This window comes from Amphibalanus amphitrite, unplaced genomic scaffold (assembly GCF_019059575.1).
Source record: "Amphibalanus amphitrite isolate SeventyFive unplaced genomic scaffold, NRLGWU_Aamphi_draft 000147F_arrow, whole genome shotgun sequence".
Classification (NCBI taxonomy): domain Eukaryota; kingdom Metazoa; phylum Arthropoda; class Thecostraca; order Balanomorpha; family Balanidae; genus Amphibalanus; species Amphibalanus amphitrite.
Window position 1 is genome coordinate 424,721 of NW_024881642.1, and position 14,953 is coordinate 439,673.

The window sequence follows — 14,953 nt, forward strand, 5'->3', positions numbered from 1 at the left end:
CCTTGATTCCACCTCTCTCTGGCAATGGTCCAGGGAGCTACAGCCGGCACAACAGACTCCACCGCTACGCACGCGTCACCGACGCGGGGCTCCTCTGCTAAAACGACATGTTTGGGGCTCCTCTGCTAAAACGACACGCTTGGTGCTCCTCAGGCTCAGCTAAAAAGACACACTGCTGCCCGATAAAACCAGTGTATTTTCCCCTCAGCGCGCTCTCCCCTCAGATCCTCTGACAAAAGTCTCACTCGCAGGGCGGTACTGGGTGGCCTGCGCTCCGCCGCTCCCGATGGCGTTCATACTACCGTAATGCTAACGGTGAAAATATCCTTCGAAATACTAGCCACACTACGGGACTGCCTTCTGGTATGCTGACCCAACCGAGACTTACCAACAATCGAAACAACGCTGCTAGCAAGCGATCAGACAATTCAGATAATCCCACGCGCCCGCCTCTCTACGCCTTCTGTAATATCAGCTCCAGAAAATAACTGCTCAAAGCGTCTCGCACACTTCGGCAGCTGGATGCGATCGGCTTATAAAATTAGTCAGTGCGCCGCTCGTGATATTGTGCCTCGCGCGGTGGCCGTACATGCGACCAGGCCGTGCGGTCTGCACGGGCCGCTCCACCTCGCGTCGCTGGCAGATGCTGACTATCACAGACTGTTCCCAATAGACGCCGGCCCGGAACGGACGGACACTGCTACCCGCGCCGGGCAGGAATACACGATATTCGGCGGTCGTCTATCGAAGCCCATAATGGAAGTCTACTCTTCGCGGCTATAGGTCAGGATGGTTAGGTGTGGTATTATGAGCACAGGGAAAGCTGAAGCTGAAGGCTGCCGCGGTAGGTAACTGAAGCATGAGACTACTGAGGTAACAAGGGACTACAAGGGGCGCCCCATACGCGGCGCGGGTGTGAGTATAACGGAGTTCAGTCTGCCAGCACAGGCGGGGCACATCTATAGGCCGAAGACACTCTAGAGTCGCAGGCCGGGCACCGCGGCGCCGCCCGCTCGTAACGGTAGGCAAGTCTAAGGTTAGGAGAGAGAACTACCAGTGCACATCAGTTAGAGTTCACACATCCCAGAAATTCAGGTCACCCACCGGAGTCGGGTCTCTCGCCGGGTCTCCAGAGTCTCCCTCCCGGGACCACCCCGGTCCCACTGGACCAATCCGGTCCCCTTTAGACCAGTGGGGACAGCCGTGGAGGTCTCAGACCCGTCCTCTGCCGGTGGCCGGTACCTACAGACCGCGGTGCTTGCGTTTGACGCGGGCGTAAGGCCCGATCTCCGGGTCGGTGACAAAGTCGTACAGTACACGCACCCACGAGTTGTGCTGTGGAAGGTTATCGTAGTACTCGGGCGCGATCTTGCGTACCTGAAGACACACAGTAGGGGGGGGGGGGGGCAGGGGTCAGCCAGATCGTTCGGGATACAGGGTCAGTAATTTTACACCAACAAAATCTTCAGTGTGAAGGGCCTAATGCGTTGATGGTCGAAGATAACTACTAACCTTTTCTTTTGACGTGTACGAATTACGTTTTACATTTTCCCGTGTAAAACTTTCAGTAAACACCACAAACCGCCATAATCGGCGCAATAGCTAACCTATCAGCATTCAACAATGTCATCATAATCCCAGGCTTTGTTGATCCTGGGCTCAGCCTGCCCCGGCCTGCACCGCGGTAAAACCCAGCCGAGTGATTGGACAGTTAAGTCATGGCCAGGTGCAGGTCGAGGAAACCCCAGAGCCGGTGATAAGTCAACAGCTGCAGGAGCGATGACGACTGATATCCGGCCACCCCACCTGCAGGGCGGCTCCTATCGGAGCTATACTGAGCAGTGTGCAGTGTACACTGTACAAAGAACTGTATACATTGTGTCCCTCCCCGTGTCCGGTGTGTCAATTTGTTCCACTCCTCCCCTCTTACAGTTCCCCGGCTCCAGCGGCGGACCTACCTCTGTGTGATGGTAGCTACCCCCGTCGGTGTACAGGTCTCGCGGGTTTTAGCGGTAGGTTTTGCCCCAATGAAATTTAGCAAATTTCCGGCTATATCTGCTTCGGCTTAAACTTTTAAGGGTTGAAGACGTGATCGATTTATTCGTACACCATGATCCTCTAAAATGGCTTCATCGTATAGCGGTTAGTTTCTGAGATATAGCCGGAAATGTAAAAAGACAAAACCTACCGCTTAAGCCCGCGAGGGCCGTGCCTATTTGAAGAGAGCCCTCCCCTCTCCCGTCCCCGGCGCAGTACCTACCTCGGGCAGCCGGCAGCCGGGTATCGCCGGAAAGTCGTGGTGCTCGTTGTGGTAGCCCACGTTGAAGGTGATGGCGTTCAACGGACCGTAGTAGCTGTACGTCTCGTAGCCCTTCTTGAACATGTAGTGTTCCGAGATGAAGTGCCCGGCCACCGGGTGCAGGCCCATAGCCATCAGCGAGCCTCCCAGCATGTAGAACACGGCCCGGGCGCCTGGAACGGGCGAGGGCGGGGCTCAGCGACCGGCGGCGGGTGGGCGGGCAGACCGGCGGCGGGGGACTGGTCGGGCAGCCTCTGGAGCGGGCCACAAACACCGCTCGTAAGACAGAGAGCGGTGACGTCACCACCGACCTATTCAGACTCAACTGCAGCCGATATCTTTTTTAGCTCGTCAGACAAGCCCGACCCCAGCTATCTCCCCCACTCATCCTAAGCCATCCAAAACTTCAACTCCTTCCCCACCGATCTCGCTTTATCCCACAATGATTTATCTGCTCTCCTCAAGTATCCCATCCCAACCTTCGTCATTCATCCCGACCCTCCCTCGGCCACCCTGAATCTTCTCCCGCTCTTCTCTCTTCCCCAACCAACCCCATGAATGTCCCAATACCCTATTATCCCACCATGCTACCTCCCCACCTTCCCCCCCCCCATCCCTATACCAGTCCTCCCCAGCCGCGCCGCACCCACAGCTCACCAAGATAGTACCCGACGGCCACATTGAAGCTCATCTGCACCGTGGTGTTAACGAGCTCGAGCGCCGTGGGCGGCTTCGGGTAGGTGATGACGGGCCTCAGCGCGTAGAAGAGCGGCTGCAGCAACACCCAGACGAACTTGCCGAAGGTGGTGCAGAAGAGACGCGCCTCCAGCGCCGTCGGCAGGTCCGTGTCAAGCCGCTCGTCACCCTGGTACTGTGGGGGGGGGGGGGGTCGTTACTCGTTAACACTGTGGGGAGGGGTGTGATGTCAGTACTGTGGGGAGGGGTGTTGTCAGCATGACTGTGGGGAGGGGTGTCGTTAGCACTGCGGGGGGTGGGGGGGGAGTGACACCAAGGGTGGGGGGGGAGTGACACCAAGGCAGGTAGAGGAGGGGGTGAAAAGGGGCGAGCCTCAGTTTTGTATTGGCATAGAGCCTGGAGGTAGACTACGTCAGATAATTCTGAAACAAAACACGACAGATGGTGATGTTTGAATGTTGATTCATCGACTTCGCTTGAAATTGTAGGAGATAATAAAGCGACAATATATGAAGGTGGCAATTGGATTACGGTTGTGGCTACTTATTGGGTAGTAGGGATTCCACAGGAACTTTGAACCGGATGTGAATCATGAGACGGAATCGGTCGGGGCTGGCCTGTGAATCAGATGATAGCAACCAGCGCCCTCGGCATAAAGTTAGCGAAAACAGAGGCTGCGGTTTATAGCAGAGCGAACAAACAACTACGTCCGTATCAAACTGAGCGGCACTGGCGCAAACACGGCGACGCAACATTGTGTGAGGCCTCTGTGCTGCCTGCGAATTGCCTCTCCAGATAACACTCGAAAGCTCCGATAGGTCAGCGTCACCTAACGAAACACATTGAAGCAAAAGCTCGGCCGGCTTCATGCCGTGCTACCGGTCACGTGACTGCAGCCGAGTGGAATATTACACCGGCCACAAAGTCACGTGACACCGCCGGGTAACGCAGTTGATAGTAACGCTAGCTCACGTGTCCGATGAGATCCTCGACAACTCGACGAGAAATGAATGAGTAGCCCGTACTCCATCTTGGCTGAAGCCACGGGAGAAATGGCATGATGCTTATTATATGGTATGTTTATTATTCAGAGCAGAGCCGATTCAAGAGACGTCCACTTAACTTTGTACATTCGTGAGCTTTAGCTTGTCTATCGTGGGGACTGTGGCAGCAGCAGACCAGTGGTTACAGACAACTCAAACTGTGACCCTCACGGAGGTCACCCCACCCCCTCCCCTCACCAGCCCCCCGTCCGACCCCGACTGTCGTTCGATCGGTGACCTTTGGTCGGGACTCGGCCCAGATGGCCGCACGTGACGACACGCCACACGCGCTGTGACGTATTTATTGGACGTCATTGACGGGAATGGCAATGCGGGGAGTGGGCACCATGGCAACCGCAAGATAACGAAATCCGGGGCCGGGACGATTCAGTCATCGTGGCGGTTTCTAGTTCCCTTCGCAAAGGTAACGTCACAGGGCTGCTACTTTGGAGTATGATAGATTAAATACGTGTATCAATTCATGAATCATTGATAGGCTGCAACAATGAAATCCTACTGAGTGAACTTAACCCTTCTCAGCAGACTGAGCCTGTTGAGTCCCTCCCATCTCACAGAACTGACTCTATGGTACCCCGTACCCCCCGGCACTCACTCTGTGTGTACCCGTGGCCCGTACCCCTCCCCCGGCACTCACCCTGTGGTACCCCGTATCTTTCCCTCCCCCTATACTGACCCTGACCCCCCTCTGACATGCACCCCCACAGTACTCACCTCTTGTGCCCCATGCGTACCCCTCGGCACTCACCCTATGGTACCCCGTACTCCCCCGTTATTTACCCGTGGTAACCCGTACTCTCTGTTAGGCCTGCACTACCCCCTCGGCTGACGGCACTCACCCTATGATGCTCCAGGTGGTAGGCTTTAAACGCCACGGAGAACGGTATGCCGATGGGCAGATTGGCGAATATGCCCAGCAGCCGGTTAGCCAGCGGCCGGCTGTGTCCGAACGCCAGGTTATGCGCCAGCTCGTGAATTGCTGCCGGGGGAGAGGGGGTGTTACGAGGTGTCAAAGCGGGTCAAGAGTGTGTCAGAGCGCGTCAAGAGTGTGTCAGAGCGTATCAGTCAGTGTCAGAGTGAGAGTAAGAATGTGTCCAGGGCCTCGTTTCATAAAGCGAGTCCGTAACTTACGCCGGTTTTTGGGCTTGTATTGCAAGCGCATGTGAAGCGATACATTTATTTCCCCTTCTCCCTTCTGTTCTTGCTAGCAAGATAAATAAATTCAACGATTCAAACTAACGGCATCGCTTCAGATGCACTTGCAAATTGCAATACAAGACCAAAAACCGCCGTAAACTAGGTACGGACTCGCTTTATGAAACGAGGCCCAGGAATGTTACATAAGTGGACGTAGAGGAGCAAGCAGCGAGTAGGGAGGGTACGACCGGAGCAAAATTTTGGTTATGGTTTATTTGTAATTGTAAGAATTACAAAGGACATGCTGGAAGGACAGTCATGCCTGACAATGACGGTAAGCTCAGCATTGGAGCTTTAGTAACATGCCTGTGGCTCTAATTCGCGGGCTAACAAGTGTGTTACTGTTAGCGGTTTTTCGGTATTCCGAATTACAGCACGCGGCACCTGTTACCGAAGGAGGGGTCAATGCTGTAAGCAGTAAGCACATATGCTATACCTAGCGTAAGCGTGCTCGCTAAACAATTCGGCTGTTGACAGCTGCATACATATGACTCGATATCATCCACACACCACCAATAGGATCACCGAGGGACTGGGACACACAGTTGAGATTGATATTTTTAACATGAATGTCATCTTAAACACGAATATATTGACGTCTTTATGCCACTATTTCGCACCAAACATAGTGCATTCACATTAACAGCCATGCCCCACATAACGATCCATTTCGCAAGCAGACCATATCCGCCTTGGCACACGTCATTATTACATAAGTTTGTTTCGAGACGTCACGTCGCTCGCGGCAGTTTATGTACAGTAGGTCTATTAAAAAAGTCCCCAGCACCAGTGGGCGCTGCCTTCGCTGAGCCGAACCCCCGTCTGCCCGTCCCATATCGCGCCGGGCTCAGGTCAGGTAGGGTCAGCGGGACCGCTCGGTCCGGCCCGCGGGCGGTGGACGGGCGGCTGGTAACGCTTTCCGCCAGCCAGCTGTAGAATCCAACAAACAAGACGGCCACCGCTCAGCGCAGCGAAACCGGTGTTAAAGAATGGCAGTAGATGTTCATGGCCACAATGATTATGAGAATAGTCATTGTTAGCCCGTGCCCCACAGGAATGCCTAGACTCTCACGCCCTGTTGGAGGGGAAATGGGGATTGAGCATCATTCTTATAACTCAGCTTTGGGCATTTAGTTTTTCTCACAGACAATAACAATACAAAAACAATGTAATAAGACCAGACGTTTCGACAACAAAGTGCCTTCGTCAGTGGAAAACAAGATATAGGCTTTACATCGATAAAAAATATAAAAAAATCTATATTTTTATCGATGTAAAGCCTATATCTTGTTTTCCACTGACGAAGGCACTTTGTTGTCGAAACGTCTGGTCTTATTACATTGTTTTTGTATTGTCATTGTCTGTGAGGAAAACAAAATGTCTAACTCTTCTAATTTGGGCATTTAAGTGGCATTCGAAGTAGCGTCGAAAGTAGCAAAAAGAAGAAGAAATACTTCAGCCAATTTTAGATCGGTTCAGAGCAAAAGGTCATGTCACCAGAGGTCATCGATGGTAAAATTTCGCTTGGACAGGGTGCGTTGTGCGCACCGGTGCATTGGGTTTCCAATTTCCATGGAAACATCAACAGACTCGGAAGCTCGTAACACTAGCGTGGAGCCGAATTCATATCAACCGCCGCTACAATGCATGGCAGCGCAGCGCAGCGTGCTGCAGCGCGGGACCGTGAAACACCGCCCAGGGCTATCCATGTGTCAGGGCAATCCAACCCACGTGATAGGCTCGGCCCCAGCGGAGCATGAGGCTCAGGACTCCCGCCCAGGCCCCCTGTCTCCCCCTAATTCCTGTCATCCTTCCCACTCTGAAATCGACCGAAAGAGCCTAACCTAACACAACAAGCAGCTCGTTTACCGCTATGTCTGAATAATATTGTCAGATTTAATTAAGGTCAACGGCCTAGCACGTAAATAACAGCAACTGCCACCATCGGTATTATGAGAAAACCAATTGCTTTTCCACAAACACTATAAGTTTTAAGCTAAACTTGCATGAAATTAATTTTACCAGCCTCGTGTTCCTCTTATCAAAACGCTTCGAATGAATCAAAAGTTGATCTTTAACCCTCGCCGGCACAGGCTATTTTGCATCCTTCGACGGCACAAGGGGGGGGGGGGGGGTGGCACGACCCCACTCGCGCTTGGCTCCTGATTGAGCTAGAGCTTCGCGGAAAAAACGAGCGTGTTGCCCGTCACGAGAGGAAGCCGGTGATACCCAATTTTAAGGTCCTAGGTCATCGGGTGACCTTCCAGGTCAGGTCAATGACCCGAAAATCGGGAAAATGGGGACCTGTTAGAAAGTCGTAAAGTGTGGCTGCTATGGGGTTTTCCGGGGCGCTGATCACGAATATCGTGTTAGTTTTGATCAGAAATGATGTCTTAAAGCATTTAGACCAGGTCGGGTCAGGTCAGGTCAGGTCAACCGGTAGGGGTCACGACGGGTATTCGTAATACCTGTCATCCGCCTCTGACAGCTTCGTAACATGTTACGAAGGCACCAAAACTACTTCGTAAATGTTCAAATGGTTGCTAAATTCGAATTCAGCTCCAAAAACTAGCGTAGAAACATGTAAAACTCGAAAAAGTGAACCGAGGTCACCAAAGGTCAATTACCTGATCTGACCTTCAGGTGATTCAGATGGTCAAAGGTCATTTGGGTCAGGGTCATGACATTTTCAAGGTAGGTGTAAAATTTATCAAATCGAGGGTACTGAAAGTTTCGTCGTGATCGGCCGCTTTTTACGCGAGTTATTCGCGAAAAACCTTGGGGGGGGGGTGCATCAACCCTCCCTCCCTTTGCCGGCGAGGGAGGTCATTTGAAGAATTTGGCCTATGTTCAAAGACATGACCTGACCAGAAATGGTCATGATGGATAGCAGGATATTAGATCCGTATCGTGTTCGTGAAACTTTACAAACACTTTAGATGATTTCATAACTTAAACATGTCTATCAAAAATATTTATTACATGGCTCATGTGTAAGCTGGGTGTGTGATCATGCTTACGAGTATGTTGAACGCAACTGATAATGTTCTGTTGGCCAGAATTTCTATATTTAATTTATCCTCCCGGATTTCATATTTTTAATAATGACACCTTGACGATATCGAGAAAAAAACGCTTAGGAGATTTAACAGCCTGAGATACATTCAGTATAAGGAAGGGTCAAGGGTGCTAGATTCTTTCTGTCCTCACTATCCTCAGGAAAAACCAATCCGCATCGCCCCTAGTCTTCATGCTTCCCTCTCTGGACTGGAGGTCACCCCACCAGCCAACCTGTAGTTGATGTCGGTTCCATTCCAAGACGCATAACCCTCTTCGGGTGACCGTTGGGGAGACGGCTTGACCGCCCGACAGGGCAATCGTCCCACGGGAACAGTCACGCTTCCGGAGTCCGCAGATCACTGTCGCTGGCTCGCACAACCAAATTACTACACCAGAGCATAGTTATGTCATAACTCTGCAAGGGCCTTCTCAGACCAAAAAGATGGCTCACAACAAAACAAACAATTTTCTCATTCAGTATTGTATCTCATCAGGCACCACATGTTTTCAGAGTGTTTATTATGCGTTCCATCCAAAACAAAGCGCAGTTCAACTTTCTCCCATTGAATTTAGCGATCTCAAAATTGACTCGACCTTTCTGTCAGCAATGTCAAACTTGCAAAATAAACGTTTCAAATACATATACTGTTGCCCATTGAAATCGCTGAAGGTTCTAAAGCGATCGGTTAGTCGATGTATTTAGATATGATGAGCACAGGAACTTTCCTTGAGGTAAGGTCACTTGACGTGACTGGTGACCTTGAATTGAAAGACTTGGGCGGGAAAAATGGATCATTTGAAATCTTAAAATGTTAGATTTTAACAATAATTGCAAACACTATCCCGGCCAAATAGTGAGTGAGAAGGGAGCGATTCCCCAACCCCATGTTTAGCTCCTATAATTGAGCTAATTGCTAGAGCCTCGCGGAAAAAAAAAAAACGAGCGCTTGCGTCGTTACGTGACGCAGCGACTGTCACCCCATTTTAAAACATCAGTGACCTCTTAGGGCAGGTCAAGGGCCCCAAGGCATTGGATCGGTTTTTGGTGAATAACTTCGCAAATAAAGGTCGCATTATCGTCATTTCGATACAATCGTGTTTTCTGTTCTCAGACGCGTCGATTTATATGCTTTTTTTGCATAGGTGAAGCAATTTAGGATGTCTAGGTCAATGTCATGTTAGGGCAACACAGGTCACGAAGCTTTTGAAAGGAGGACATGCTGCATAACATTTGATTCGACCAGTCTTGCAGAGTCCATTGATAGCTGTCCCGACTGGCTAGCTCATTTTGATCGGGAGTTATTGACGAGCACTCCGTCACGCAAGGTGAACAATGCAAAAGTGAAGCATTAAACCTTGCCAAGAATGTATGAAGTCACGATTTCATGTGCGTGAGGTATATTTTTAGCTCATTTCCGACGCCAAATTAACAGTTTCCATATTTTCCCATTATGCTTATATGACACTAAGTGCATTACGGATTTGCATCATTTTATAACCGACAACCGTGCAGTCTGCAGAGGTTTACTTAAGACGTCATAGTTAAGTGACCTGACATGAAAACGGGTTGATTTCAAATGATCCGGCTTGAATCAAATGTAAAGCATATGAAATGTCAGCCTTCTATAATCAGTGTGCTTTGAGCTACCGCAAAAAAAAAAATACATGGTGGCGGCACCCACCCCTTCTTCTCGGCCGGCGAGGGTTAAACCTCGCTTCGAATTATTGCAGATAATGATGCGACCGAAAACAAAGCATTTATCTGTGTCTAGAACGGCCGCTGACTTGTTGGACAAGATCCCAGTCTTAATTTGCTAGATGGGAATAAAATACTCGGCATATGATGCATATATACCCCTCGATTTGCCCTCGTGCAAAATCAATTCTAATCATCCCTGTCGCCTTTTTTATCCGAGATGATGTCGCCACTAAACGGGTTGTTTTGTTTGCTTGCTTGCGTTGAATGGTCATTACGGATTATTGCAGGATTATGATATAATAGGAACGGGGCAAGGGAGGATATGCACTGCAGTGCAGGTGTTTAATTTAGATCACAAAGGCATCGTTTCCGGCATCGTGCAGAGTCACTATCTTCCCCTCCTCTGCACTGCGGCATCTCTGCGCCCCACACACGGCGTCCTCACTCCACGACCGGCCGCCGCCAACTGACCCACTCGCCGGGCGCCGCGACCTGACCCGTGTCACTGCCGCGGCCTGCGCAATAGAGTCGGGGCTGGAATCCGGGGGTTCGGCCGGCCGGCCGCCTCTGGAGTGGGGGACTTTTTTAGTAGACCTACTGTACAAAAGGAGCTTGTTCACGAAAAACTATTATGTAACAAGTGGTGCCATACAGACGACTCCTATTTAGTATCGGTTAAAAAGGCGGCAAATATACAAAAGTCGATGAATCCAGTTAAAATTGATGCAACAAATTGGTGCAAAAAATGCAAGAAAGTGGATTCAAGCACTCCTACTTTATAATACCCACGCAGTGCATTCTGGATCGCATACGAACCAGACCAGATACCTAGCCGCATTTTCGAATTTAAATAGAAAACATAATATCTTTTGGAAACTCGCTAAAAGAAATCAGAAATGAATTGACAAAAGGTAATTAGCGAAATGGGAATCGAGCCGGCCTTTTCCAGCTCGAGCTCAATGGGCTCCCTGACATTCCCAATGTAACCCTAGCCTGCAGGTGGCCGCCGCTCGCTGTCAGTCCAACCAATCAATAGGCTCGTCACTCGGTGCGGGGCCGGGGGCGGGGTCACGCAAACTGAGCACCGGAGGAGGGCGGGCGGGGAGAGATACCATGGACACAGTGGCCGGCACACACTGGGCGTCGGCCGCCCGCCCACCGGCAAATGTGGGAGTCATAGTACCCATCGATCAGGCAGGGCAGGGCCGGAGCCGGATGGTACAGCCCGGACGGTACACAGCGGACGACACAGCCCAGATCGGACAGTACAGCCCACACCAGACGGTACAGCCCACATTGGATGGTGCAGTACACATTGGACGGTACAGCCAATAAGCCCCTCCCCCCCCCCCCACACACACACACGGGACAAGCTCGTCTATGGTATTTAGCGACAGGTCCTAGCACTGGACCATTGTGCACCATTCAGCTCTAGGCAAAGCCATCGACACAGAACGCAAGCGGTGCATCATTTATTTTCGTGAATAATTATTGATCCCCATCGTACCGCTACACAGCAATGAGCGGACTAGCTTCTGGAAAAGCCGCTGGTAAATTAGTTGCTAACTGCTTATCAGCCACATTCCGACGATCCATCAAATGGCCAACACAGTACCCATAGCCTTATATAAGAGGATGGCATGATGGATTTCCACATATTTGGGTGTAACAAAGACAAGAAATGCCAGCAGTATTTCCTTGAATTAATATTGTACAGTCACCCAACCGCACAGCCCACACCCAACCGCACAGACACTGAGTATTTCCCTGCAAAATTTTAATGCGTACGATGAGGAATAGGAGTGTCCAAATCAAAGTGACGATTTTCACTTTAAACTCTCCTTTTGCGATACAAAATGTAAGAGTATTACACATGAGTCGCCATTATCTGTATTGTACTCCTAAAGGCTGAAATTATCAATCAACCACAGTACCAATTTATAACCATAGGATTTATAACCACAGTTGAAAATGTGGAAAAGCATGAAGTGTACCTGAGTAGGTGTGTTCACGAGAGATTGAATGGGTAGGTGAAGCGCCTTCTGAACCTCACAAATACCTCATCCCTCCCCTCCTTGCCTCCCATTCTTCCTTCCTCTCTCCTTGGTCAGCAGACAGCCATACACTCACCGAGCATTAGTGAGTGGTTGATGACGCCACCGAGGCAGTAGGCGAGTGCTATGACCTGCAGCCAGGGCCGGCCGCTGACCAGGTAGATGCTGACCAGCTGGAAGAGCACCATGGCCGTCACCTTGTACGGCATGCGCTCGTCGCGGCCAAACAGACGCTTCATCTCTGGGTACTTCTCTGTGGGCGGACGCGACAGCATGGGAGTCAGACGAGCGGGAAGTGGGGCGGAAAAACACAGACATGTGTTCAATCTGAGAAAATAGATATGAGATCTAATCACACCCATGCTTATCAGGGATATTATGGGACTTCAGATCCAGCTCCTCCATATCCAAGAGCTGCACTGAGACCAATGGTCTAAACAAGACATTTGTTCGAAGACCCATAGAAATCATGAATCTTAGCAAAATTCTGACAAGTAGGTCACTGCATTCTTGACATTCTTCCACAGACCACAAACAAAGGAAACATCCTGCATAAGGGAATAACCTCAGAATGAAAATAAGTACATATATCTAGGGCAATTGTAAGGGCATAAAACTTTTGCCCTTTTGAATTGAGTTACTTTTAGCTCAAGCTACTCTGCCACAAAAATGCTATTCTATTTCAAAAACTCATGTCAAAAGTGGCATTTCTCCTCAGTTTAAGATTGAATGCTCGAGCTTACAAATGCAAAACTTTGATTCCCCTTAGGCATCAATGACCACCACTATACTTAGTAGGATCAGGGCTACTTACTGAGTATTTCCTTCCTCCTTGTTGCATGGGGCTCTTCTGTGTATGACCACTCAAAATCTGAGTGGGATACATGTTGCCCCATGGTGCTGTATGCTGAAAACAAAATCCATTGCTTTAAAAGATACCTACAATATATAGCCATTGACAAAATGCATATCAAATTACAATATCAATATCAATATCAATATAAAACTATACTATGCCTATCAATTGCGGTTGAGCAGTACCTACAGAGAAGATTTTGCAGGAAAACATGCAAATTGCCATATGAACCGCAGGCTGCACCAATGTGCTGGTGCATTTTCATACATGAAAATGATTGTGTGAGACAAAATTAGGGAGTTATTGCCCATGAAGGATGGGGACTTCCATTATTATTCAATTTCACACAAGCAGAATGCTGCTTGAAGCAGCATTTTCAATACACATCAGCATTCTCCCAACCCAAAAATCAGCCTAAACATAACCACACCCACACACCTTTAAGCACCGGCACCAACTTTCAGAGCAACCGTCCCCGTCCGAAAAAGGCCCCACCCCTCGCTCTCCCAGGGTCTTGCCCTCCCACAATTACCAACCGGACACAAACAGACACAAATCGGAAACACTTGCAGGCCTGTTTTTGGTTTGCGATGTGGACTTTTACAGCTTTTCTATCGATATAACCATGAGTGTTATATTCAGTCTGACTATTTCAAGACAACCTGCGTCGACTTGAATTCCAAGTATTGTGAAAGTTTTTGTGAAGGTTGGATCGAAATATAGCTGGTGGACGCCTTCAACGTGACATTTCAAAGGAATACCGCGTTAAGGTCATTTTAACTCATATCGATTGATAAAATTGTATTTCGATCACATAGCATCATTTGAGCACAAGAGGTACGCTTCAAATATAACTCATGTAAACAATGACTTCCCATGTTCATTTAAACTGGGCATTAGAATAATTGTTCTCTAAACAAACCTGAGGAATCACTGCAAAAATGTTATTGACATCGATACATAATAATAATTTTCATCGATCGCGTACTGTAGTCCAGGGACCTTGACATCACGCCGTGAATGGCTCAGCTGCGCAGCATTTGATCACGATACTGCTACCAAATGCTTCCAAATTCTCAGAGCTGGGCAAGTGCGTTCCTTTAGTGCGTTCCTGCGTTCTTCCGTACGTACGCACCGCCCTTTTTAGGAACGCAAGAACGCAGGAACGCAAAGTTTTTCAAAGGAACGCAAGTAAGAGGAACGCACCACCCGAAATTTTGAAGCGTTCCTGCGTTCTTGCGGAACCACCCGAAAAATTATATTGCTGCCAATGACCTCTGTGTCAAATGTTTGAATCTCGAGTACGTGTGTTTGCCGATAGAGGCGCCACTTGTCGGTCGAATCGAGGAAGGCTTGCTTAGATTTAGTGGTGATGTTTACTATTCGATTCGGTTTCAGGCATTAAATGTGTAAAAAAAAATTAGTGGTGATGTTTACTATTCGATTCAGTTTCAGGCATTAAATGTGTAAAGTAAATATGATAACTTTTACTAAGATACATCTTTTAACTTAACTATTGTTTTTTTAAGCAGGTCGTATTTTTGTTGAAAACCCTACGGATGATATTGGTAAAACGTACTTCAGATATTCGATTCGGAAAAGAGATGTCGAGTTGCTTTTCGGCCCCACGTCGCCATTCTGGGTATTCTGTGATCGATTCGCCCCGTGTTTAGTTGGGCCCGCGCCGCGTGGTTCGGCGGTATTTTTGAGGGAGGAACGCAGGAACGCAGGAACGCTAACGCACCGAACGAAAAAAAAATTGAGGAACGCTATTCCAGGAACGCACTAACCGCGGCCGGAGGAACGCAGGAACGCTAACGCACTACCGAAAATCGAGGAACGCGCCCAGCTCTGCAAATTCTAGGTCCCTAGGGCTTATGTAAGCTTGATGTAAGCGCGGTGAGAGAAGCGCCGGCGGGCCGCGAGTGAGAGGGATTCTTACTGATGACCCGTTAGGATCCGATTGAGGTGTCAAATGCCCGAGCCTTCCAGTTCCAGACATGATTTGGTTGGTTAGGTATGCCCGTGGAA

The 14,953-nt window shown here is 49.4% G+C and overlaps 1 protein-coding gene across 5 annotated transcripts; it reads right to left on the reverse strand.

The window, feature by feature from the left end:
- Positions 1 to 176: 176 nt before the first annotated feature.
- LOC122382803 (sphingolipid delta(4)-desaturase DES1-like) lies at positions 177 to 13,933 on the reverse strand. 5 transcript variants are annotated; one of them, XM_043368607.1, is made up of 7 exons: positions 13,845 to 13,933; positions 12,881 to 12,973; positions 12,143 to 12,319; positions 4,896 to 5,035; positions 2,957 to 3,170; positions 2,261 to 2,472; positions 177 to 1,377 (listed from the first exon to the last, which is right to left on the reverse strand). In XM_043368607.1, the coding sequence occupies exons 2-7, from the start codon at positions 12,960 to 12,962 to the stop codon at positions 1,243 to 1,245; spliced, it is 960 nt and encodes a 319-aa protein (XP_043224542.1). In that variant the 5' UTR covers positions 12,963 to 12,973; positions 13,845 to 13,933; the 3' UTR covers positions 177 to 1,242. The 5 variants fall into 5 exon arrangements, with proteins under 5 accessions (XP_043224542.1, XP_043224544.1, XP_043224545.1 ...); XM_043368609.1 differs by lacking the exon at positions 13,845 to 13,933 and adding an exon at positions 13,361 to 13,676; XM_043368610.1 differs by lacking the exon at positions 13,845 to 13,933 and adding an exon at positions 13,459 to 13,660.
- Between the last annotated feature and the right edge of the window lie 1,020 nt (positions 13,934 to 14,953).

Bases quoted from the DNA above. Each gene is read 5' to 3' on its own strand.
- LOC122382803 (XM_043368607.1), bottom strand. From the start codon at position 12,962: ATGGGGCAACATGTATCCCACTCAGATTTTGAGTGGTCATACACAGAA. The intron at 12,320-12,880 runs GTAAGTAGCCCT...GTCCGCCCACAG, and splicing joins AAGGAGGAAGGAAATACTCA to AGAAGTACCCAGAGATGAAG. The intron at 3,171-4,895 runs GTGAGTGCCGTC...CCCCCCCCACAG, and splicing joins ACCACCTGGAGCATCATAGG to TACCAGGGTGACGAGCGGCT.